Source organism: Bos indicus, chromosome 2 (assembly GCF_029378745.1).
Source record: "Bos indicus isolate NIAB-ARS_2022 breed Sahiwal x Tharparkar chromosome 2, NIAB-ARS_B.indTharparkar_mat_pri_1.0, whole genome shotgun sequence".
Taxonomy (NCBI): domain Eukaryota; kingdom Metazoa; phylum Chordata; class Mammalia; order Artiodactyla; family Bovidae; genus Bos; species Bos indicus.
The window spans coordinates 127,397,338-127,422,516 of record NC_091761.1 but is presented as its reverse complement, the minus strand read 5'-3'; the positions used below and the strand labels follow the sequence as shown (position 1 = coordinate 127,422,516).

The window sequence follows — 25,179 nt, the reverse complement described above, 5'->3', positions numbered from 1 at the left end:
ATGAACTATGGAATGAGGTTCGTGACATTGTACAGGAGACAGGGATCAAGACCATCCCCATGGAAAAGAAATGCAAAAAAGCAAAATGGCTGTCTGGGGAGGCCTTACAAATAGCTGTGAAAAGTAGAGAAGCGAAAAGCAAAGGAGAAAAGGAAAGATATAAGCATCTGAATGCAGAGTTCCAAAGAATAGCAAGAAGAGATAAGAAAGCCTTCCTCAGCGATCAGTGCAAAGAAATAGAAGAAAACAACAGAATGGGAAAGACTAGAGATCTCTTCAATAAAATTAGAGATACCAAGGGAACATTTCATGCAAAGATGGGCTCGATAAAGGACAGAAATGGTATGGACCTAACAGAAGCAGAAGATATTAAGAAGAGGTGGCAAGAATACACAGAAGAACTGTACAAAAAAGATCTTCACGACCCAGATAATCACGATGGTGTGATCACTCATCTAGAGCCAGACATCCTGGAATGTGAAGTCAAGTGGGCCTTAGAAAGCATCACTATGAACAAAGTTAGTGGAGGTGATGGAATTCCAGTTGAGCTCTTTCAAATCCTGAAATATGATGCTGTGAAAGTGCTGTACTCATTATGCCAACAAAGTTGGAAAACTCAGCAGTGGCCACAGGACTGGAAAAGGTCAGTTTTCATTCCAATCCCAAAGAAAGGCAATGCCAAAGAATGCTCAAACTACCGCACAATTTCACTCATCTCACATGCTAGTAAAGTAATGCTCAAAATTCTCCAAGCCAGGCTTCAGCAATACGTGAACCGTGAACTTACAGATGTTCAAGCTGGTTTTAGAAAGGGCAGAGGAACCAGAGATCAAATTGCCAACATCCGCTGGATCATGGAAAAAGCAAGAGAGTTCCAGAAGAACATCTATTTCTTCTTTATTGACTATGCCAAAGACTTTGACTGTGTGGATCACAATCAACTGTGGAAAATTCTGAAAGAGATGGGAATACTAGACCACCTGACCTGCCTCTTGAGAAACCTATATGCAGGTCAGGAAGCAACAGTTAGAACTGGACATGGAACAACAGACTGGTTCCGAATAGGAGAAGGAGTACGTCAAGGCTGTATATTGTCACCCTGCTTATTAACTTCTATGCAGAGTACATCATGAGAAACGCTGGGCTGGAGGAAGCACAAGCTGGAATCAAGATTGCCAGGAGAAATATCAATAATCTCAGATATGCAGATGACACCACCCTTATGGCAGAAAGTGAAGAGAAACTAAAAATCCTCTTGATGAAAGTGAAAGAGGAGAGTGAAAAAGTTGGCTTAAAGCTCAACATTCAGAAAACGAAGATCATGGCATCTGGTCCCATCACTTCATGGCAAATAGATGGGGAAACAGTGGAAACAGTGTCAGACTTTATTTTTCTGGGCTCCAAAATCACTGCAGATGGTGATTGAAGCCATGAAAATAAAAGACACTTACTCCTTGAAAGGAAAGTTATGACCAACATAGACAGCATATTTAAAAGCAGAGACATTACTTTGCCAGCAAAGGTCCGTCTAGTCAAGGCTATGGTTTTTCCAGTGGTAATGTATGGCTGTGAGAGTTCGACTGTGAAGAAAGCTGAGCACCGAAGAATTGATGCTTTTGAACTGTGGTGTTGGAGAAGACTCTTGAGAGTCCCTCGGATAGCAAGGAGATCCAACCAGTCCATTCTAAAGGAGATCAGTCAGTCCTGGGTGTTCTTTGGAAGGAATGATGCTAAAGCTGAAACTCCAGTACTTTGGTCACCTCATGTGAAGACTTGACTCCTTGGAAAAGACTCTGATGCTGGGAGGGATTGGGGGCAGGAGGAGAAGGGGCCGACAGAGGATGAGATGTCTGGATGGCATCACCAACTCAATGGATGTGAGTTTGAGTGAACTCTGGGAGTTGGTAATGGACAGGGAGGCCTGGTGTGCTTCAATTTAAGGGGTCGCAAAGAGTCGGACACAACTGAGCGACTGAACTGAACTGAACTGAAAGACAAAAAGATTCCTTTTGCAGAGAATTCATGACCTAGATAATGAACTACCTCTTTTGAGAACTGAGGCTTTTCTTGAGGTCTTACAGCTTTTTATAGGAGCCCCTGGTGGCTCAGTTGGTAAAGAGTCTACCTGCAGTGTGGGAGACCCGGGTTCCATCCCTGTGTTGGGAAGATCCCCTGGAGTAGGAAATGGCAACCCACTCCAGTAGTCTTGCCTGGAAAATTCCATGGATGGAGGAGCCAGGTAGGCTACAGTCCACGGGGTCACAAAGAGTTGGACACTACTGAGTGACTTCACTACAGCTTTTATAAGCCAGTCATTGTAACAGATATGTTGACTTGATTCCTGAGTTCTCCAGGGATGAGGAACAAAGAGGCATATCATTTACATATTAAATCAAGGCAGAGTCTCTGAGAACTTCCAGAAGAGTATTAAAATCCTGATGTTAAATTTGTGAAGAGTATGAGGGAGGCTCGATAAACCCCTGATGCCCTGCTGGCCAGTAAGACTCTTGGTTTCTCCAAGTAAAAGCAAACATTGACTTACTTTGTCCACAAGGATGCTGAAGAAAGCAGAGCATAAGTCTACAACTACTAAAGCATTTGGACTCAGCTAGTATATTTGCCAACAAAGTAATTAGATTTGGTACCCCTGGAAACTTCAGTATCACAATGGCTTTTGCTTACGGCTCTAGGGTCTTACACAAATCTCCATCCAAAACAAAACAAAAACAAAACAAAACAAATCTCCATCCCAGTCTGCAGGATTTCTTTAAAGGCAAGATAGGAACACTCCAAGAACTGATACAGGGGATAATAAGCCTCTGACTTACTACATCTTCTGTTATATGGGTGAGCCTGTGTATGGCTTCAGGCTTCAAGGAGTACTGAGGTGAATTAGGAAGTGGTTTAGAAGGATCATTCTGAATTTTAATGAGCTTGGGACTTTTTATTGTTTCCACATCCATGGAGGAGGCCCATAGAGTATCAGGGATTTCAGAGATATATATCAGCTCAGTTCAGTTCAGCTGTTAAGTCATGTCCAACTCTTTGCAACCCCATGGACTCTAGCACGCCAGGCCTCCCTGTCCATCACCAACTCCTGGAGTCCACCCAAACCCATGTCCATTGAGTCAGTGATGCCATCAACCATCTCATCCTCTGTCGTCCCCTTCTCCTGCCTTCAATCTTTCCCAGCATCAGGGTTTTTTCCAATGAGTCAGTTCTTCTCATCAGGTGGCCAAATAGCATCCTTACTTTATGGAATTTAGTAGTCTCCTCAGGACAATCAGTTTGGGCTTGGAGAATACATAATGCCTCAGTGTCAGATGAGTCTGGAAATTCTAAGGTTATTTCTCCTGATGAAAATTTTACTTGGCTTTATAATGCAGAAAGCTGGTCTTCCTTCCACCCAAAACAAACAACTTTTTATTGAAGTATGGTTCATTTACAATGTTGTGTTAGTTTCAGGTATACAGCAAAGTGATTCACTTACAGATATATACTTTTTCAGATTCTTTTCCATTATAGGTTATTACAAGATATTGAATGTAGTTCCCTGTGTCCTAGTAGGTCCTATTGTTTATCTATTTGTGTATAGTAGTTTGTATCTCTTAATCCCAAACTCCTAAATTATTCCTTCTCTCTTCCTTTCCCTTTTGCTAACCGTAAATTTGTTTTCTGTGAGCCTATTACTGTTTTGTGAAAGCGAAACTGAAAGAAAAAGTCACTCAGTGGTGTCCGATTCTTTGCAACCCCAAGGACCGTCCATGGAATTCTCCAGGCCAGAATACTGGAGTGGGTAGCCTGAACCTGGGTCTCCTGCATTGGAGGTGGATTCTTTACCAACTGAGCTATCAGGGAAGCCCATTTCTGTTTTGTAAATAAGTTCATTTGTATCATTTTTTTAAGGTTCCATATATAAGTGATATGATATGATATTTGTCTTTGCTTGACTTATTTCACTCAGTATGATAATCTCTAGGTCCATCCGTGTTTCTGCAAATGGCATGACTTCATTCTTTTTTACAGATGAGTAATATTCCATTGGGGCGGGTGTGTTTATGTGCTGTGCGCACACATACCACAACTTCTTATCCATTCAACTGTCGATGGACATTTAGGTTGCTCCCACATCTTGACTATTGTAAATAGTAAATAGCTGTATAAATAAATAGTGAATAGCTGTACCTAGGTAATTCACAGGGGTAGTATCATATAATAGTAAAATATCACTTTCAGAGAAAGAGCCAACAGTTATGGGTTCCAATAAAGGAATTCTTGGAACTTGACATTACTTCGAGGAAGTGCTTCATGTATCATGTGGCTTTATTTCTTTTTGTTTTAATATTTTTAAAATTTTTATTTGTGTATTAGCTGGGCTGGGTCTTCATTGCTGCATGGGCTTATCTCTAGTTGTGGCAAGTGGGGGCTACTCTGTAGTTGCAGTTTGTGGGCTTCTCATTGCGGTGCAGGCTTCAGTAGTTATGGTTCCCAGGCTCCAGAGCACAGGCTTAATAGTTGTGGCACATGGGCTTAGCTGCTCTGCAGCATGTGAGATCTTCCTCCCTGACCAGAGATCTAATCCATGTCTTCTGCATTGGCAGGTAGATTCTTTACTGCTGAGCCACCAGGGAAGCCACCTTGACAGTTTTAAAGTAAATAGAGTTGAGGGGTGGGGGTGTGGAAGGAGCTCCCTGGGGCCCTGGTGGTTAGGAGTCGAGACTTTCACTGCCATGGCCTGGGTTCATTTCCTCATGCGGAACTGAGATCCTGCCAGTCATGTGAAACAGCCAAAAAAAAAAAAAAGAAAGAAAAGAAATAAGTAAATAGAGCTGCTCTGGTATCTATCAATATGGTAGAAATTCTCTATTTAAGTTTACTTTAATTTTCATTCTTAAGTTAAAGGAATTATTGAAAGTAGCTTACTGGGCAACTTCTTGGAGCCTTATCATTGTTGACAGTCATCACAAGAATCTGGGAGTTGTGGGCTCTCTTACAGGGCAACTGGATTGTTAAAAGTGGGCCAATCTACCAATGTCCCTTATGATTACAAGTATCTCTACCAATAGGGTCAAAACATGGAGTAGGAATATACCTCTTGAAGTTGGGTCAGAATTGTTACCTTGAATTTATTTGCCTGATAGCCTTTTTCTATTCTACTGTTCTTTCAAAATGTTCAGCAAAATGTTGAAGCTCTGGGAGGGAAGTGACTTCCAATTCTAATTTATGTTCCTGTAACAAACCATGGAGCTCTGGGTGAAGCCTATTAACAAAATGGTCACACAAGGCAAAACTAGTCCCCAGATCTTTGAGACCAGAGTACTATCTGTGCGTGCTAAGTCACTTCAGTTGTGTCTGACTCTTTGTAACACTATGGACTGTGGCCCTCCAGGCTCCTCTGTCCAAGGGATTCTCCAGGCAAGAATACTAGAGCAGGTTACCATGCCCTCCTCCAGGGGATCTTCCCAACCCCAGGAACGAATTGAAATAGATAATCTTGTTTAGACTTCAGAGACAAAGCAGAGCAGGCCTCTGATCTTGTTTGTTAACCTTCCTGGACTGCCTGAAGTGGGTGCAACCCTTATAGCACCATAGATAAGACAGGGGATGAATCTTGAGATTATTGAGCCCCTAGAGGGGGTCTGGTAAACCAAGCCCCAGGCTTAACAACATTCCAAGTTTCACAGGACAAAACAAACAGCATTAACAAGAAACCAGAGCTGCAATTTGCTTACAAATTGATGATGATATCAGTTTATGTCCTGGGATTATAAGTGAGAACTCCAAACTGCAGTTTTTCAATCCTCACCCCAAGGAGTGCTGCCTAGCACCTTTTCCCAATTGGGATTCCAGATGTGCTGTCACGGGACTTCCCAGCACTGTTTAAGTCTGTATGTTGGTCAAAATCCTATTTGGCGATGTATCCTCTATTATTAGTTCTCTTTTCTTTTAATGTTAGTATATTGAAAGTAAACTAGATAATTCTCTAATAAGTATTAATGTTATCTATTTGTAGAGAAAGAGGGGCTTATTTTGTTAATAAATCCTTTGAACTTGACACGAAAGTGAAAACTTTCCGCAAAGCAGGGTCTTTTCAATATATTTCTTAATGCCAATTCTGAGCATTTCCGGGACTTAGTATCATGTTAACAAACTAGCTCAGCAGGTAAAGAATCCACCTGCAATGCAGGAGACCCTGGTTTGATTCCTTGGTCGGGAAGATACACTAGAGAAGGGATAGGCTGCCCACTTCGGTATTCTTGGACTTCCTTGGTGGCTCAGCTGGTAAAGAATCCACTTGCAATGCAGGAGACCTGGGTTCAATCCCTGGGTTGGGAAGATCTCCTGGAGATGGATCGGCTACCAAAAACGAGGATCATGGGATCCAGTCCCATCACTTTGAGAGAGTCAGTTCCTAGGCAGGTTGATAAGGAGTCTAGGGGTCCCCAAGGAGAGAGGGGTCTGGAATTCTCAAGGAGGAAGAAAGGACAAACTTTTTTTTCTTTCTCTACATTCCTTAGGATTATATAACAATAATGTATCCTGCCTAAGGATAGTCTTTGGATTAAACCTTCTATTATCTTAAAATTTAAATTATGGTAGTAGACCTGGTCTTTACAAGGATGTATCCTGCCTGAGAACAGTGTTATCTTGAAATGTAAATTATGGGAGTCGGTCTGATGAGGTCTTTACAACCTCCAGACATTCTTTGGATTATATAACTTCATTGTTAACACTAGCAAGCGGGTACTCTTTCTACCCCCATCTGATGCCTATGTCAGAAGCTTTTTCTATCTCCTTTATACTTTTATAAAACTTTATTACACAAAAGCTCTGAGCGATCAAGCCTCGTCTCTGGCCCCGATTGAATTCTTCTCCTCCGGGGGCCAAGAATCCCGGTGTCTTCGCGTGATTCAACAACAACCTTTCAACTTCATGACAAATAGATGTGGAAACAGTGAAAGACTATTTCCTTGGGCTCCAAAATCACTGCAGAAGGTGACCGCAGCCATGAAATTAAAAAATGCTTGCTCCTTGGAAGACAAACCTAGACAGCATGTTAAAAAGCAGAGACATTACTTTGCCAGCAAATGTCTGTATAGTCAAAGCTATGGTTTTTCCAGTAATCATGTATGGATGTGAGAGTTGGAGTATAAAGAAAGCTGACTTTCCAAAAATTGATGCTTTCCAACTGTGGTGTTGGAGAAGATTCTTGAGAGTCCCTTGGACTGTAAGATCAATCCAGTCAATCCTAAAGGAAATCAGTCCTGAATATTCATTGGAAGGACTGATGCTTAAGCTCCAATACTTTGGCCACCTGATGGGAAGAACTGACTCATTTGAAAAGACCCTGATGCTGGGAAGATTGAAGGAGGGAGAAGGGGACGACAGAGGATGAGATGGTTGGATGGCATCACTGACTCAATGGACATGAGTTTGAGTGAACTCCGGGAGTTGGTGATGGACAGGGAGGCCTGACAGTCCATGGGGTCTCAAAGAGTTGGACGCGACTGAGCGTCTGATCTGAACTGAATTGACGTGAACAGCGAGCCGGCCCGGGGTGGGGCGGGGGGGGCGGTAAGCAGAGACTCCGCGCGGTGGGCGTGGCTCTCTCCGGCCCTCCTCCAGCCGGTCCTCCACTTTACCCAAGCCCGGTTCTCTCTGCCCCGTCTCCGCATGCGCGACCGAGCCCTGGGGGCGGGGCTGCTCCATCCGGGTATCCGGCGGCCTGTGGGTGTTTTGTTTTCTTGGCTGGAACTTGGAGGGGTAGCGGGCTCCGGACTTACTGCACCGGCCAGGCTGGATTTAAAACTGTAAGTACCAGGCCCGAGTCGGGGGAAGGGAAGGGGCCGGCCGATTGAGGCCGGAACCGTCTGCCCGGCTGATGCTGCCTGGGTCGTTGCGTCCATCCTCTTGGGGAAGCTGCAGGCTCAAGCCAGCGCCTTGCTGGACCCTTTTTTCCTGCCTACTTACTGCTGACCTGTTTTCGGCCGGGGGCGGGAGAGGGCGACCACCTTCGCGCTCCGGACTGTGCCCTCCCCTGGACGTCGCAGGATCCCTGAAAATCGAAAATCACCATGCTCCTCCCCCCCGCCTCCGCTACTTCAGATCTGCGGAAGCTGACACCCGGGAAGGAGTTTAAGCCGGCTGGTCCCCTCGGCGAGGGACATGGCCGAGCTAGAAGAGCTAGATCTAGTTCCCACGTCTTCCCAGTCGCTGGCCACCCTCTACACCTCACATCCCCGGAATCTGGAGGGGCGGAGTTTGGGGTTGAGTGTGCGGGTCGTAAACCAAAGAAAAACGGAGGATTCGGGGTGGCGTCATCGGGGTAGATCGAAAGCAAAAGATACTGGATCCTCCTAAGGATCCTGTTCCTCCTAAGGAAGATTTTTTTTTTTAAGTTAATTTTCAAAATTAGACTTGTCCTCAAGTCCTATTAGCACAGCTTTTAATTTAATTTTTAAAAGGGAGTTTCCAACTGGATTCATTACTTTTGTAACAACCCCGGTTGCCAACTACAGAGTAGCTTCATAGAGGTTAAGATTCACTGTAGGAATTTGGATGTTTGCTTGCTTATTAACAATTTACACTTAAGGCAGGCTTTTTCATATTCTGAGACAGAGATAATATGGATATGTCTCACACCGGGTCTGTATAGCCCAGCTCAAAGGAATGTTTTGTGTAATTGTCTATGGCAATTATCCGTTGTAATTTAGCAGTGGATTCCTTTTTCTTCCTTTCGTTTCATCCTTCCTTTCGTGTGTGTGTGTGTGTGTGTGCGCGCGCGCGCACCCGCGCGTGCTTAGTCGCTCAGTCGTGTCTGACTCTGCTACTTTTTGGACTGTATCCCACCAGGCTCTTCTGTCCATGGGATTCTCCAGGCAAGAATACTGCAGTGGGTTGCCATGCCCTCCTCCTCCAGGGTATCTTCCCGACCCAGGGCTCCAACCCGCCCTCCTGTGGTCTCCCGCATTGCAGGCGGATTCTTTACCCTCTGATTCCTCGTGGAAGCCCCTCCTTCCTTTCCTGTCCTTTCTTTATTCCCTTTTTCCTTTTTGAATGGTCTGCGTTAATACTGACTTCAATTTCGTGCCTTTTTTTTTTTTTTTTGGCTGGAAAACATGTTAGAATCAGAGGTAGAGATTATTAAAATGAAACGGCTGTTCTTTACATAGAGGGCTTCCCTTATGATTCAGCTGGTAAAGATTCTGCCTGCAATGCGGGAGACTTGGGTTTGATCCCCTGGGTTGGGAAGATCCCCTGAGGAAGGGAAAGACTACCTACTCCAGGATTCTGGCCTGGAGAATTCCATGGACTGTATAGTCCATGGGGTTTCCAGGAGTCGGACACGACAGAGCGACTTTCACTTTCACTTTTACATAGAAATGAAGCCAAAAGAAAGGCTTGGAAAAAAACAATGAAGTGAAAGGACTTGATGTGAAGAAACATGTTATAGATAAAATGTGTAAATTGCTAAGAGAAATATTTTTCATCTGAGTCCATACTTTAACTCAGAATCAAAATTTTATCATTTGTCTCTTCACTGTGTTAATGTTCCTGGACTCTAAATATCTAAAGCACATAATAACTTAGTTTGGAATTAAAGTTAATAATCATTATAATTTTTTTCCAATATTTAGATACCCACTTTTGCTTAAAATCATCCTTTAAATTGAAAAAACAAAACCACAACAACTAAATGAGTCCACACTTTGTTTTCCAGAGTTTTGTGGAAATTCATCAAAACTTGAATCTCAAATATTCTGAAGTATATGTAGCAAATAAAGTATTTGTAACTTCATTTTTATTAAATTATTCCTAAACTGTTATTTTCTAGAAACATAAGTCAGATTTGAAGCAATTCACTAGAAGTACTATATTAAGTTAGTTTTATTTGTTTGTTTAAGTGACCTGAAAAAATGTCTGGATTTCTGGAAGGCTTGAGGTGCTCAGAGTGCATCGATTGGGGTGAAAAGCGCAATACTATTGCTTCCATTGCTGCCGGTGTTCTAGTAAGTGTCCTTGATCATTTGGGCCTTCCTTAATTTGATGTGTTTGTTTTTATGTGTTTTGAATTCTGTGTGATTTCTTTAAGTATGTACTATTTATTTTATCTTTGACCACTGAATTTTTAAAAATAAATGTTGATATTTTTATTTATGAGAGGATTTAGGTATTTCATTTAAAGAGTTGACATTATGGCTTAAAATTTGATATTATTTTTCTTTTACTGCATAAAACATAATATAGTGAGACAGTGTATTTTATGTATTTATTCACAACATGGATTATGCCTCTTCTTAATGAGTACATGAAGTTACCAAGAAGTGTTCAAGAAACAATCAGGTCAAAACCATTCAAAAGATATGACTGCATTTCTCCATAACTTAACTTTTCAGTCTCATTAGATAAATAAAGAGCTCATTAAAATATATTGTTTAGAAGTAATTTATAGAATAAAATTCTTATTTACAAATCCTTCAAGGCATGTGATTTTTTTTGTGTGCTTTAATGTTGACATATACTCTAGAGAGTGAATTTTAAGTAAACAAACAAAAATCTAAGTTTAAATACGGCTCTTTGCCTAGCCTCTTGACAGTTATAATCTATGAAAAATAATTGTCCTAAATTTTTCCAGAGTAATGTCGAGATATAAAACTACTATAGAAATTCTGCTCTTATATAAAAAAAAAGCTTTGAATTTTAGTCTCTGAAGAAAATATCTTGAGTATGTTGGGCTCAAAGGGTTTTAAAAAAAAAGGCAAAAGAATACTTGTGCTACCCAGTAAAAATGTCATTAATATAGATCTGTCTGTAACCTGATAAAAATAATTTGATTAACCTAAAATAGTTATTTATAAATAATTGCCTAAAGATGGCAGTTCCCAGAGCTAACTAGGTCAAGGTTGGAAGTGGGGATAGAGAAGGGGATTACTTTCCAAATCTGCTAAATTACATGTCAGAATTTGGTTAATATCATCTTATTGTAAGTGTCTGCTCAAGTGATAAAAAATATTTATGCAGTTTTAATGTCTTTTTTCATTTTATGTTTGCCCTTGATGATGTCCAGAGCCAAATTCAATTAAGATAAATTATCATTTTGTGTTTTAATTGAATTTAGCATCAGCCCTGAAACCGTCTGTAGACTGCACTATAGTTCATCAAAAGAGAAAGCAGTACTGCACGGCACATTTTTATTTCACAGCACCGAGAGACTAGCTAAAATTCTATCAATAATAATTATTCCCCATATTATTTTGAGTACTGTTTTTTTCATTTTCAATAATATCTTTCTGGAGGCTTTTATCATCAGCAACAGGCCACTCTTGTCAGTTCAAGTCTAAATGACTTTTTTCCTTTCTCCTGCCATGAAATATAATTTACTTCTAGTTCACAAAAATTAGATCACAGACTTTTTAAATGACAATATATTCACAAAAATTAGATCACAGACTTTTTAAATGACAATATAAAAGAATGATTGTAATCATCTTAGAAAAGAAGTTTGTGTTAATAAATAATAGCTGTGGGACTTTAGCGTATCTAATCTTTCATTAGATACTAAGCCAAGTGCTAATTATATACAAGAAACTGCTGGAACATTTAAGAAAATTTTGGACTTTATTAGAAGGGATCTCTTCACTCAGATTCTTCGCTTTTTAGCCAGTAAGATATGAAGTGACTGTCATTTCTCCTCCTGTGGTTTGTCTTAGTTTTTTACAGGCTGGTGGATTATCATAGATGCAGCTGTCATTTATCCCCGCATGGACGAATTCAACCATTCCTACCACGCGTGTGGTGTTATAGCAACCGTAGCCTTCTTAATGTAAGTATCATCGCTAGTGACACGACTTGCACAGATTGTCACAAGAGAAATATGTTTTACATATAGTTGAGTAGAGTTAAGATTTTTAAATATTACTGAATTAACATATGGGTTGCGGTTGAAACGTCAGATCATAGAGAAGGACTCAGGAAGAAAAAACAGCGGTCCTCTTTTCTGTTCTTCTTGTTTTAATATTTGCTTATTTGGCTGAGCTGGCTCTTTAGTTGCAGCATGGGAACTCTAGTTGCAGCATGTGGGATCTAGTTCCCTGACCAGGCATTGAACCCAGCCCCCTACCCCACCCCCAAATACACTGGGAGTGTAGGGGCTTAGCCAGTGAATCAGCAGGAAAGTCCCCAGAGCAGACTTCTAAAGAAAGCAAGGCTGTCTCAATTTACAGTGGTATTCTGTGAAGCTCAGTGAAAGACTTTTTATGTTTGGAACATGTGTCAGGGATTGACAGAGCAAGATTTTACTGCTTGCATCTCTTCATGCTGAGTATGTCTGATGTGTACAAACAGAAAACTAGATAGGACCAAGCTAAAGATCATTCCAATCTTAGCAAGATATAATTCTAAGAATTTCATTCTCAAATTTTGACAAGAATCAGAGTCGTCTAAAGGATTTGTTCAAATTCAGATTGCTGGGCCCTACACCCAGAATTTCTGCTTCAATAAACTTGGGGTAGAAGCAGGGAATTCTCATTTTAAAGCATGTCTAGCTGATGCTGATTCTGCTGGTCTGGGGACTATATCCAGTGCTTTACAGGATACTGATTGAGGAGCCTTGCCTATTGTTGTATGAACCCATTATTCAAGACTCCTGAAGACTAAAATTTGCAGAACTCTATGGTTAGATAGCTGGAGAAGGCAATGGCACCCCACTCCAGTACTCTTGCTTGGAAAATCCCATGGACGGAGGAGCCTGGTGGGCTGCAGTCCATGGGGTTGCTAAGAGTCGGACACGACTGAGCGACTTCACTTTCGCTTTTCACTTTCATGCATTGGAGAAGGAAATGGCTACCCACTCCAGTGTTCTTGCCTGGAGAATCCCAGGGACGGGGGAGCCTGGTGGGCTGCCGTCTGTGGGGTCGCACAGAGTTGGACACGACTGAAGCGACTTAGCAGCAGCATGGTTAGATAGCATCACCAACTCAATGGACATGAGTTTGAGCAAACTCCAGGAAATAGTGAAGGACAGGGAAGCCTGGCATGCTGCAGTCCATTGGGGTGGCAGAGAATTGGACCTGACTCAGCAACTCAACAACAGCTTATTGTACCTGGCAGTTTGATGTCATGGATAATTTCCTCAGAGTCAGAGACCCTGACCTCTTGGTTCGTTTTGTTCATACAGGATTAATGCCGTATCAAATGGACAAGTCCGAGGTGACAGTTACAGTGAAGGTTGCCTGGGTCAAACAGGTAAACAGATGCAAACAACATCGTACTGTACACTCTTAAAATAAGAATTATACATGGAAGGGCCACTTGTCTGACTTCTTCAGATCGGGTATAAGATGGACATGTGTCTCAGGAGAGGTTGTAGGTTCCAAGGCCTAAGGTAAAAGTCACATTTGGTCAATGGTTGCCAAATAGTTCAGAATACAAAGTTTTGAGTATATAACCCTGTCCAATAATAGTACTGTATAGATATAAATGTATACAGTGTATAGTAAAAAACAGTGTATAATAAAGAATGCATTATGCAAAGTGCAAAATAGACTTTCTAGTACTTGAAGCTTTACTATATAAATTATTTTCTTCCCTTTTTTGCCAACCTTACTTGATTGAATTAGCATTTTGCTACAGCTTAGATTCATAGTTTTTGGCATGTTTCAAAATACACCACATAAAATTAACTATTTTTAACTGTACAGTTCAGTAGTAGGTACATCCATTTTTATTGTGCAGCCAGTCTCCAGAACTCTTTTAATCTTGCAAAACTGAATAGGATAATAGAGTTGTAGTGCTAAGATTCCCCCAGGCCTGCCTTTCTGCCCTAAGGAACTCATGTGCCCTGGCCCCCATGGCCATGTGCCCCAGGTAGGCACAGTACAGGAAGTGTGTAGCACAGCTTCCTGTAGAGTCCAATTTAGTCAAAGATTTGAGGACACAGATACTTATTGAGCATTTTAAATGGTAAATTTATATCCATACAAAAATAAACCTGAATATAGGCAAGTTTCAGGTGACTTTTTTTGCCCCCGCCCTAATGAAATTAAAAGAACCGCAGTGGTCAATTCTGGTCTGTGTTTTCAGACTCCCTCTGGTTCACTCTCTGTTATCAATAGATGAACTTAAGTAGAAGCAATACAGATATCCTGATATACTGTGACCTTGGAAAATCTAAATGAAGAGATAAATGTTAGCACAGCTCTGAGGGTCCAGAGCTGGTTGTATTTGTGTATCATATCACATCTATAAGTAAGAGCTTATTATTTCAGAACTATTGTTTTATATCTTGGGTATGAAATCAGAAATTTACATATAACATTATTTGCTGTGTTTTATTGAGCAAGGCAGGGTTTTTATTAAAATGCATTTGTTCTAATTAAATAAACTCATCTCAGAATTCACTTTAGGCGAGCTAATGACTCTGTTCAGTCAGTCAGTTCAGTTGCTCAGTTGTGTCTGACTCTTTGCAACCACATGGACTGCAGCACCCCAGGCTTCCCTGTCCATCACCAACTCCCAGAGCTTACTCAAACTCATGTCCATCAAGTCGGTGGTACCATCCAACCATCTCATCCTCTGTCATCCCCTTCTCCCACCTTCAATCTTTCCCAGAATCAGGGTCTTTTCCGTGACTCAGTTCTTCGCATCAGGTGGCCAAAGTATTGGAGTTTCAGCTTCAGTATCAGTCCTTCCAATGAATATTTAGGACTGATTTCCTTTAGGATTGACTGATTTGAGCTCCTTGCAGTCCAAGGAGCTCTCATAAATCTTCTCCAACACCACAGTTCAAAAGCATCAGTTCTTTGGCGCTCAGCTTGCTTTATAGTCCAACTCTCACATCCATGCATGATTTCTGGAAAAACCATGGCTTTGACTAGATGGACCTTTGTGGGTAAAGCAACGTCTCTGTTTTTAATATGCTGTCTAGGTTGGTCATAGCTTTTCTTCCAAGGAGCAAGCGTCTTTTAATTTCATGGGCTGCAGTCACCATCTGCAGTGATTTTGGAGCCCAGGATATAAGGTCTGTCACTGTTCCCATTGTTTCCTCATCTATTTGCCATGAAGTGATGGGACCGGATGCCATAACTCTGTTTATTTTATAGTAAATCTTCATAAATATTATATAAATGTGATTTGTAAGTTGATTGTCTTTACCTGTTGCTGCTATGGCACCCCACTCCAGTACTCTTGCCTGGAAAATCCCGTGGACGGAGGAGCCTGGTGGGCTACAGTCCATGGGGTTGCTAAGAGTCAGACACGACTGAGCGACTTCACTTTCACTTTTCACTTTCATGCATTGGAGAAGGAAATGGTAACCCACTCCAGTGTTCTTGCCTGGAGAATCCCAGGGACGGCAGAGCCTGGTGGGCTGCCGTCTATGGGGTCGCACAGAGTTGGACACGACTGAAGTGACTTAGCAGCAGCAGCAGGCACTTAGAATGTAAAGACAAAAGTCAACAGGGAAACGGCCAGCGTCCACACTGACTGTCCTTAGCACAGTTCCCACTGTTCTTGCTTTAGACTCTGATGGCAGCTGCACGTGTTTTTCTCTCTGGGTTTTTGTCTTCTTTTGAAAAGCTAATTGAACCGAGTGCTGCCATGTAAGAAACAATTCTGGTAAAATACTGTTTCTCTTAAGGTGCTCGCATTTGGCTGTTCATTGGTTTCATGTTGGCCTTTGGCTCTCTGATTGCGTCCATGTGGATTCTTTTTGGAGGGTATGTTGCTAAAGGTAAGAGAAAACTCGGTTTACCTTCTACTTCAATGGCATTTTGAAATTCTGCATTAAAGTTGTTTTATTTTAGAATAAAGTTTTATTTGTATAGTTCAGCCAACTACTAGCGATGCATTTGTGCCCAGGAACCCCGCTCCCTAATCTAAATTTGTATTTGTTTTGTTTGTTTGCTATGTTTTTAGTATTCCTTTCTCCTGTATTTTTTCTTCTCATCTAGAGCCTGGAAGGAATGGGACACAGCTCCATACCTTGTTTCTGTTTGACTTTCAAAAACCTCAAAAGCAGAACACATATCTTGTCCAGCTATTTGGCAAGTCTTAACTTGCTGAATAATATGCAGGCAAAGCCTTAACATCCTAGAATTGAAATTTATTGAGCTCAGCCTCCTTGATAATATATCATCATCTTCTTATTAGATAAAAAAACGAATTAACACTTAATGCATATCTGCTATATAAGGCCAGTTTGAGACTAGCTAGGAAGAGACCTACTCTTAGGCCCCTGGTTGAATTTTTGCCTTGAGGGACCCCAGAAAAATATGAAATTCATTGAGTATTCTAGGTAAAATCGACTATGCTTATCATAGTAAAAAATAAAATATTAATAATTTGCCAAACCAGACCAGCAGAAATCTAATCTAGCTCATATTTTAACACTTCACTTTGTTGGATAAGATGTAATTTCTTAGATTAAAATAATTGGTTTCCTGGTTTTTTTTTATTCAAATTGTTTAAATCTTGCAGGTAGGAATGATAGGCAGTTTTAAATATTTATAGTTCTTTTATTTATGTAATTTATTATAAAACCATGTTACTAAAAATATAGAAAAGAAAGAGAAGAGAAACTAATAATCTTACTGCTCTTAAATATTTTGGTATATTTTCTTTGGTTTCTTTTGTTTCTTAAATAGTTTGTAATATAATTTTGAACCTAGCCTTTTGCCTATCATATGAAATTCCCTTGCTGCTACAAAATTTATCATCATCATATTTTAAAAACAAAAATGTTACTTTTTTATCATGTGAATTGCATAATTCTTATTCATTGTAGAAAACTGAGAATATAAAAGAGCTCAAAGAAGAAAGTAAAATTACTGATAATTCTTCTTTCCTAAATAACAACTATTAATACAGAGCCCCTTTTTGTAGAAATGTGTTCATCTCATAGACTTTGAAGTTATTTTCCTAAAGGCTTCTGAAGCCAAGTTATGCTTTGAGAATTATTAGCAGCAAATCTGTAATTTTATGAAGTGCCTTTATATAGAATCTTTATGAGTCATTCTAGTGGTAATGGTTATTTAATGTGGCTTTCTAGTACAGAGGGCCTATACAAACCAGCTATTATGGTAATCAGATTAATTTAAAACTCTTAGGAGGAAACGTTGCTATTCATCAAGCCTCGGTTTGTCAGTGAGTGATCATTGACAGCTCCAATAGTAAAAACTTAGGAGAATTTCAACTTCAGTCCAGGATAAAATCGAGACAAAATGGTCCTTTGGCAGTCTTTCCTATCTTAGTGGCTACTTTCTTCATCCAGGTGTTTAGGCCCAAAACGTGGGTGGTTAAGTCCTGTCAAAGATGACACCTCTTTGTCTTACATCCCACAGCCTAATCCATCCACAAATTCTGTTGATTCTGCTATTCAAGTATATCCTGAATATGAACACTTTCTATCTCTTGTGTTGCTCCCGCCCTGGTTCCATCATGAGAGTCTGTGGCCTGATTCCCTACAAGAGCTTGTTTGTGTCCCCTCCCCACTCTCACCCCGCTTCAGTCTACTGTCAGCACCGCAGCCAGAAGATCCTGCTGAAGTGTGTCAGCTCAAGTCACTTTTCTGCTCAAAACCTTGCAGTGATTTTTTGTCCTCTCACCCAGATTGAAAACCAGAGTCCTCAGCACGACTGTGAAGCTGTGCAGGATCTGCACCGCACCCACCCCCTGCGCCTCGTCCTTCTTTGACCTGTCTCCTGCTTCCCTCTCTTTGGCCCGTTGACTACTCCTCTGATGTACTGGGCGTGCTCCCAGCCCAGGGCTTTTGCGCTGCTGTTCTGCTGCTTCCGCTCGGCTCCTGCCTCACTTTCTTTGTGTCCTTACACCTTTCCATGCGTCACCTTCCCATGAGGTCTTTCTGGCCACCTGTGTATCATCATTCAGTACACTTCCAATACCTTTCCTGCTTTACTTTTTCTTCTTACTTATTCTCAACAGTGTTTAGCTCCACGAAGGCAAACATTTTGCCTGTTTTATTTACTGCATTATCCTCAGCATTCAGCAGCACTAGTACACAATATGTGCTCGGTATTTCTTAAATAAATGAAGGAAGCTACCGTTTATTAAACCAGAACTACACTCTCATATGTACTGTGTCATTTAATACCCACACCAATCATAGTTGCCAGAAAAGTCGATTTATGTTAGGCAGGAAAACTGATATTCACAGTTTATCAGAAACTGAATGTTTTGAGATCATGCACCTCTAACTGTTACAATTACTTTTATAGAAAAAGCCATAGTATACCCTGGGATTGCTGTATTTTTCCAAAATGCCTTCATCTTTTTTGGGTAAGTTTGTTTTGCATTCTTCATCCTATCTTTTTTTTTTCTTTTTTTTAAATAATACTTAGTTTTATGTCATTTACTGTATTTAGTTGCTTAATTTCCCCCTGTCTAATGCCTCTCCCTCATGTTATTGTCATAAAATATGAAGAATGAGACTGAAACAGATTTTTAATACGTGGGTTGGTTTACTGCCAACCTTGGAAACATACATTGATTTTTTTTTTAAATGCCACCACCTCCTCTTTAATGAAGAATTGTGATTCATGTAGATTTAGTTATCTAGCACTGACACTGTTCATTTAAAATTTATATCTCTAACAGTTGCTTTTAATGAAAGCCTGCTTAAAACCATCTCTCCTTAAAATTTTGTTTCTGGATGCATTTTATGGTTCTTTCTATCCTTGGTGTCACTAGAATTTGTGTGTGATATTTGAGGTGTAAAGCCTTGACCTTTTTTTATCCTTCTGATGTAGAGACAAATTAAAAGATTACTTAGACCCTAAAAACCTTAATATTTTTATCACTAATCTTTTCTAATGTTCATTCTTTTCTGGACATATAGGGCATGCCCTTTCCCCTTTCCCTAGCCTCCCTCTTCACCCACCTCCCAAAAAAACAACAGAAACTTCTCTTTATCCTATGTATCAGGAGTTCTTAATTCCCATTCCATGGTTAGGCTTCTAAAGATTGGGAACCACCAGACATGTCTGCGTTGCAAGACATTGGTTTTTCTGTTTATTTCTGGGAAGAAAGCCTATGGCTTTCATCAAATTTTCAAAAGTGTCCTAAATCCAGAAAAGGTTTTTTTAAAAAAAACAAAACTGCTGTATATTCTAGGACAGTCTATTCTAGGACTGTCCCTTCCCTTCCTTGTTCCTTCCCACCCACCTCCTAAAAGGAAATAGATAACTCCTGTCTACTTGAACCACTCAATGGAATGCTAATAGTTACCCTTTAACGATAGCCAGCAGTTGGTATTCACACTTTTTCCATTCCACCACAATGCATTTTTGCAATTTTATAAAGTCAATTTAGAAATAAGAAAAATGTGAATTTACATGTGGCAAGATATACAGCCTCTTTGGGTCATACCTTGCATCTTGAAACCAGTGGAGAAAACCCAAGAGTTTTTTTTTTTTCTAATGTTAAGCCATTGATTTTTGTGCAGAAAATAATAATGCCCAAAGTTCCTTGAGCACTTTTTATGTGCAAGGCACCATTCTTAGTGTGTTACACGTGTGCTCCCAATTGATTCCCAAAACTCTGAAGGTGGCTCCACTGTTACCATCATTTTATATGTGAGAAATAGGCACAGAAATCATGTTCCAGACCATGTGGCTAAAATTCAGACTATCTGACTCTGAAGTTCAGGCTCCAGGAGGATGGAATTTCAAATGAGTTTAATTAACATTTTCTCCTTTGTTGAGTCTTCAACCAGTTGCTTAATATTAGTTCTGTTTCCTTCCTGCCCTCCCCCCTCTTTTTTTTTAACGAATGTAACACTGTACTTGAAAAATAGGAAGTGAACCAACCTCACTCCCCAAGTTATGTAAATTTGGTAAATATGGGTAGATTTGTTATTTTATAGGGTGATGTATTATAGCATGTGTTTATTAGAGGGACAGTGTTGATGTTTAGAATTTGTTTTCCTTTCAAGCTATAATGCTAAGGCTTGAACGTCTTTAAAGAAGGACCAGACATCTGAGCTCAGTACTCCAGAATCTCCACAGGGTTAGAGGTGCTCGTGGGAATTCAGTGTCCCACAACTTCAGCCAACGGAAGGTAGCGTAACAGGGTCAGAGGCAGGGGTCAGAAAAGCTTCAGATGGAGTGATGGGGAGGGGACTTACCAAGAACCAGCCAGGGAAGGGCAAACAGCAGCCTTCTGTCTTATAATCATTATTTACTCTAGCAGAGGTGGAGGATAAAGTAAGTTCCACTTTGAGATGCTATTTCCGGCAGAGAAGTTCCTCTGTCAGAGCAGGGAGGAGGAGCCAGAGGATTAAGAGATTTGTGGGAAAATGTTATCTTTTCCAATGAGGGAAGAAACACATAAATTCATACAGTAGTTATCACATTTCACAAAACCTTAAAAACCAGTTGCTGGCTTGTCTCAAATTAGTTATAAAACATTATTTTTCTATGCAACAAGTTTGGTTAATTTCTCATGTATTGCTATTGTACTCATTAAATCCAAAACTAATTTGGTTTTGTGAAAATACTGTAAGCAAATAGAAGTTAAATCCAGCTAATAGACACTGTCGTCAGAATAGTTGTAGCAGATTGCCTACCATTTTTGATTTATAACAGAACAGTTCTTAGCAACAAACTTAGAAACTGTTGTTTCAGAAATCAGAAACAGAAATCAGTACCGAAGGTAACCATCTGACAACGCAAGAGGGACTGACTCTTGCCTAAGAAACTCTTAAGGTTGCAGATTGCATCTGGTGACTAGGGTTTCAAGTTAAGCCATGCTTCTTTTAAGCTCTCTGTGAAGTAGGGGCCCCTCATACCCAACTCTAGTTTTTCTTTTTTTGTAGCAGTAGTTTTGAAATTACCTGGAAGAACACAGATCAATCGCTTTTTGGAGGTTTATGAAATCCTTTATAAAGGAGAATTCCATGAGAGGGTATAGACGACTTCCTGGTCGCATTTTTTTTTTTTTTATCAAAAAACACTCAAGTGCTTCCCTTTATAAAGGCCTGTGAAACCTACTTTGTTTTGGCTGTGCTGAGCGGCTCACAGGATGTTAGTTCCCCAACCAGGGAGCAAACCCAGGCCCCCTGGAAGTGCAGAGTCCTAACCACTGGACCGCTAGGGAATTTCCTATGAAACGTTTTAAAATTGACCATTTTGACTGAGTGTGTATCTTTAAGTATACACTGGAAATTGGAAAACAGATGAGAAAACAGATGAAAACCAGCAGATGCCATTGTAGTGTCTACTTTTCATTTCTCCCTTGTCTTAGCCCCCCAGCATCCAAGCCCTGATGAGTTTGCTTCTGAACTGTCGTAACCCTCCTCTCTTTGTGTCCATTTCCTTCGTTAGGTTCAGTCATTCTCATCCTTTCATGGGCACTTCACACTCTTGACTGATACCTCTCTTGGGTCCGGTTTCCCTGTATCAGTGTTCTAAAACACTAGGAAATGGCAGCCCACTCCATTCTTGCCTGGGAAATTCCACGGTCAGAGGAGCCTGATGGGCTGCAGTCCGTGGTGTCACAAACAAGCCTGACCCCACTGAGTGACTAACACTTTGATAGAAGAGATTGCCCCTAGGGGCCATCCAGCAAAATTCAAAACAGTATTGTTTTGTTTTTTTGAGCTGACATTTAAAAATGAAGGTATTTTACCTAAAAATCTGAATTCTTGAAAAACTAGAGAATCTGCCGACCCTGGGTCCTGGTTCAGCAACAATCATCTGGAGCCGAAGTTGTTTCTTTTACCCGGAGATGCGTCTCTGCGTAGTCCCAGCTCCTGCATTGCCTGTGCCCAAGCTGCCTTTAGTAGATCGCAGACTAGTGCCCGCCCGCTTGACTCATCTGAGGCTCCTGAAGGCCCCTGTGGGCAGTTTGCCACTCTGGTCAGTTGGCTTGCTAAATCCTGGCCACTGCCATTTCTCATTCTCCTTGTCTCTTAAACTGTACTCTAGCCATACTGGACTCTCCGCTGCTCTAATACACCAGAGGTATTTATATCAAGGTATATATGAATTAGCCAAAAACTTTGTTCAGGTTTTTCCGTAAGATCATACAGGAAAACCCAAACGAATGTGTGTGTGTGTGTTCTTAGGCATCTGCCCTCTTAAATTGAAGCCTTAAAAAATAGCTATAGACACTTCCCAAAATAAAACCCAGAGTGTAGGCTCTGTGAGGGCATTTCCTGACACGTCCACCTCTGGGGCTTTGCCTGAGGTGGTCTTTTATTCCTCTTTGCCTTTTTTATTTTTCCTCTCTTTGCCTTTTGATCTACTGTTTCCTCCCCTAAAACATCTTCACGATCCCACCAGCTCCTGCTTCTCCCACCCTGCCATTCAAACTCCTGCTTATCCTTCCATGTTCTTCTAATATCACCACCTCTGTAAGTCCTTTCCTGACACATTCAGGCAAAATAAATCCCCATGCAGGACTTCCCCGTGGTCCAGTGGCTAAGACTGCGCTTGCAATGCGGAGTTCGACCTGGGTTCAATCCCTGGTCGGAGAACCAGATCCTAGATCCCACATCACACTAAAGACCTGGCACAGCCAAATAAATAAATATATAAAAAAATAAAGACATCCCCGTACGTTCTCTGCTCCCTTAACATGTGGTATATATGCCTCTCCCCACCCCTGACCCCCCTTACTTACCACATTGTGTCATCGAGAGCATAAGCAACTTGAAGGCCGGGCCTGTATCTTTACCTTTATAACCCTAGCTTCTCGCACTGCCATCTTGACTCAGAAAAGGCTTGTTAAAGGAAATAGATAATATCAGACATATAATGGTTACACACTAAACACTGGTTAACTTCTTAAGAGGGGTAGGAGAAGTTCAGGTTGCAGGATAGTTTGTGGTAAACAGCACAGCTGAGTACATCGGCAGAGCTTAATACCATAGAGCGATCAGTTTCTGTTCTGATACATCCTAGGGGTTTTTTCCATACAGCTCATCAGTTATTTTGTCGCTAGTTTCCCACAATTCTAAATCTCTCGTCGTCGTCTTTCCCCAAACTCAGCCAGTCATGTGATATTTCTTGTTCTTTTCACAGAGGACTCGTTTTTAAGTTTGGCCGCACTGAAGACTTATGGCAGTGAAAGCTTCTGATTCGTCACTGCCCAGCAGCCCTGCGTGGGTTTTGTTTTTGTTTGTTTTTTTTTTTTTACTACTCACTCCCAGTCTTTTGTAATGCCATTTTCTAAACTTCTTTCTCTCAACTTAAATTTGTATAATACTAAAATCACGAAAACTCTCTCTTTAAACAACAACCACAGCAAAATCTATTGTGATATACATTTGATTACATTTGATTAACTTGTAAAATGTTGAAGAAAAGTGTTTCACGTGAGAAATTTTTATTACATTTTATCATGTTTATAAAAATAAATCACAAAAGAAATCATGGAAACATCTTACATGAGTATTTGTCATATCTAAGGTCCAAAACTTCAGTTAAAATGTTCTGAAGATTTAATGTGTTTATTTAAATGTGGCCTGTTCTGTGTCAAATATCAGATGAACTATAAACAATGATGAAATATAAACACGTTCTTGTTTTTAAAAACCATTCAGTGGTCAGAATTCTTTCTCACTCTCCTTTGTGTTTGGTTTATTAATGCATGGTTTTGCCAAAAATTCTGTAACTATTTCAGTGTAAATAGTTACTGAGGGTCTCCCAAAGGGTGAGTGAATATGTTGAAAGGGAGAAGTCCCATAATCTGGCCACCAGTTTCCTTAGAAGTGTCCCTTCGTGCCACTGATTGTGGGGAAGGGCAGTGGCAATGACTCAGCTGTGACCCTGGGCTGGTGGGACGCTGACAGTCCCTGCACAGCCACCACGGAAGGAAAGAGGAAGCGGATAGGGACTTGCTCTTTACTCCCGTGACTGACTGTCTTGTTGGTTTGGTAATAAATTGAATTCCATTTCGTTGTATCTCTGCTGAACCACTAAGCTCAAAATAGACCAAGTGAAGTCAACTATAATGACACGTGTTCAGCTACTGGGAGCTCTCAGTCTGCTCCTCTTTGGAATTCTTTTATCCCCCAGGCTCCCCACTTAGACATAATGGGAATTTTTTTTCTTTAATGAGCTAGCTAACTATGTGGGTACATGTTCTTCAGAACTAAAGCTTGAAGTGTTCTGTCATATTAATAAAGCTTGCAACAATTAGCAGCTGTTCATTAACCACCAAATACCTCTCAGATGATTTAGATTGTGGTGCCCTTTCTATGCCAGCCACAGTTTTCTCCCAGTCTGTATGTTATGTTTTGTTTGTTTTTAGTTTTTGGTTACATGTGTGGCATGTGGGATCTTAGTTCCCTGAACAGGGATCGAACCTGCACCCGCCTACATTCGAAGCACTGAGTCTTAACCACTGGACCACCAGGGAAGTCCCTACTGTGTGTGTTTTGAATGTTGCCTGGTCATCAGCTACTCAAGGAAATGACTGTATCGCTGTCATCTCACTGTCAAACCACTGTTTTTTAGATCCACAGGTGTGAGAATTGGAGGAGATCTTAGGGATTGAAGTTTACCTTCTCTTTTTACAGATAAGGGAACCCATTTAAATGGCGATTTAAATGATATCCTCAGGGTCATAGGACTAGTTTTTAAATCTTGAGGCAGTCTGTCTCCACGTTGGATCACAAATGTCTTCCCTACAGTTAAATTCAGGATGTGCTCAGGGAATAAGAACTCCTTGTAAAACCACTGGAATAAAAGCATAATGTCAGCAAGGATTAAATCTGAGTCTTCAGTTTTTCCTTGTTTTATATCAGCTGCTCTGCTGATACAGGTGAGTTAGCTGTGTAGCTAAATACTTTATTAAGCACAAGAAAAAATCTAGGAATTGTCAATAAAATTGAACCAAAATCTTAATGTCTTCCCTCATAGTTCAATCAGTAAAGAATCTGCCTGCCTGCAATGCAGGAGAACTGGGTTCGATTCCTGGGTCAGGAAGATCCTCTGGAGAAAGAAATGGCAACTCACTCCAGTACTGTCGCCTGGAGAATCCCATGGATAGACAAGCCTGGCAGGCTACAGTCCATGGGATCACGAGAGTCAGACATGGCTGAGCAACTAACCCACCACCATCACGTGTCTGTACCCAAGACTATTCATAGCATCATCTTTCATGAAACTAAACAATTATTTAAAATCATTATAAGATTATTAAGTTTTTAGTCTTTTA

General features: G+C 40.7%; 1 protein-coding gene across 1 annotated transcript; it reads left to right on the top strand.

Moving 5' to 3' along the window:
- The first annotated feature begins 7,653 nt into the window (after positions 1 to 7,653).
- On the top strand, positions 7,654 to 23,555 carry TMEM50A (transmembrane protein 50A). The gene is made up of 7 exons (XM_019981101.2): positions 7,654 to 7,811; positions 9,906 to 10,010; positions 11,712 to 11,824; positions 13,178 to 13,245; positions 15,638 to 15,730; positions 18,234 to 18,294; positions 23,040 to 23,555. Exons 2-7 carry the CDS (start codon positions 9,918 to 9,920, stop codon positions 23,083 to 23,085), a joined length of 474 nt encoding a protein of 157 aa, XP_019836660.1. The 5' UTR covers positions 7,654 to 7,811; positions 9,906 to 9,917; the 3' UTR covers positions 23,086 to 23,555.
- The last annotated feature ends 1,624 nt before the right edge of the window (positions 23,556 to 25,179 follow it).

Excerpts from the sequence above, each read along its gene's own strand:
- TMEM50A (XM_019981101.2), top strand. The coding sequence starts at position 9,918 with ATGTCTGGATTTCTGGAAGGCTTGAGGTGCTCAGAGTGCATCGATTGG. Across the intron at positions 11,825-13,177 it reads GCAACCGTAGCCTTCTTAAT|GATTAATGCCGTATCAAATG; the intron begins GTAAGTATCATC and ends TTGTTCATACAG. Across the intron at positions 13,246-15,637 it reads AGGTTGCCTGGGTCAAACAG|GTGCTCGCATTTGGCTGTTC; the intron begins GTAAACAGATGC and ends GTTTCTCTTAAG.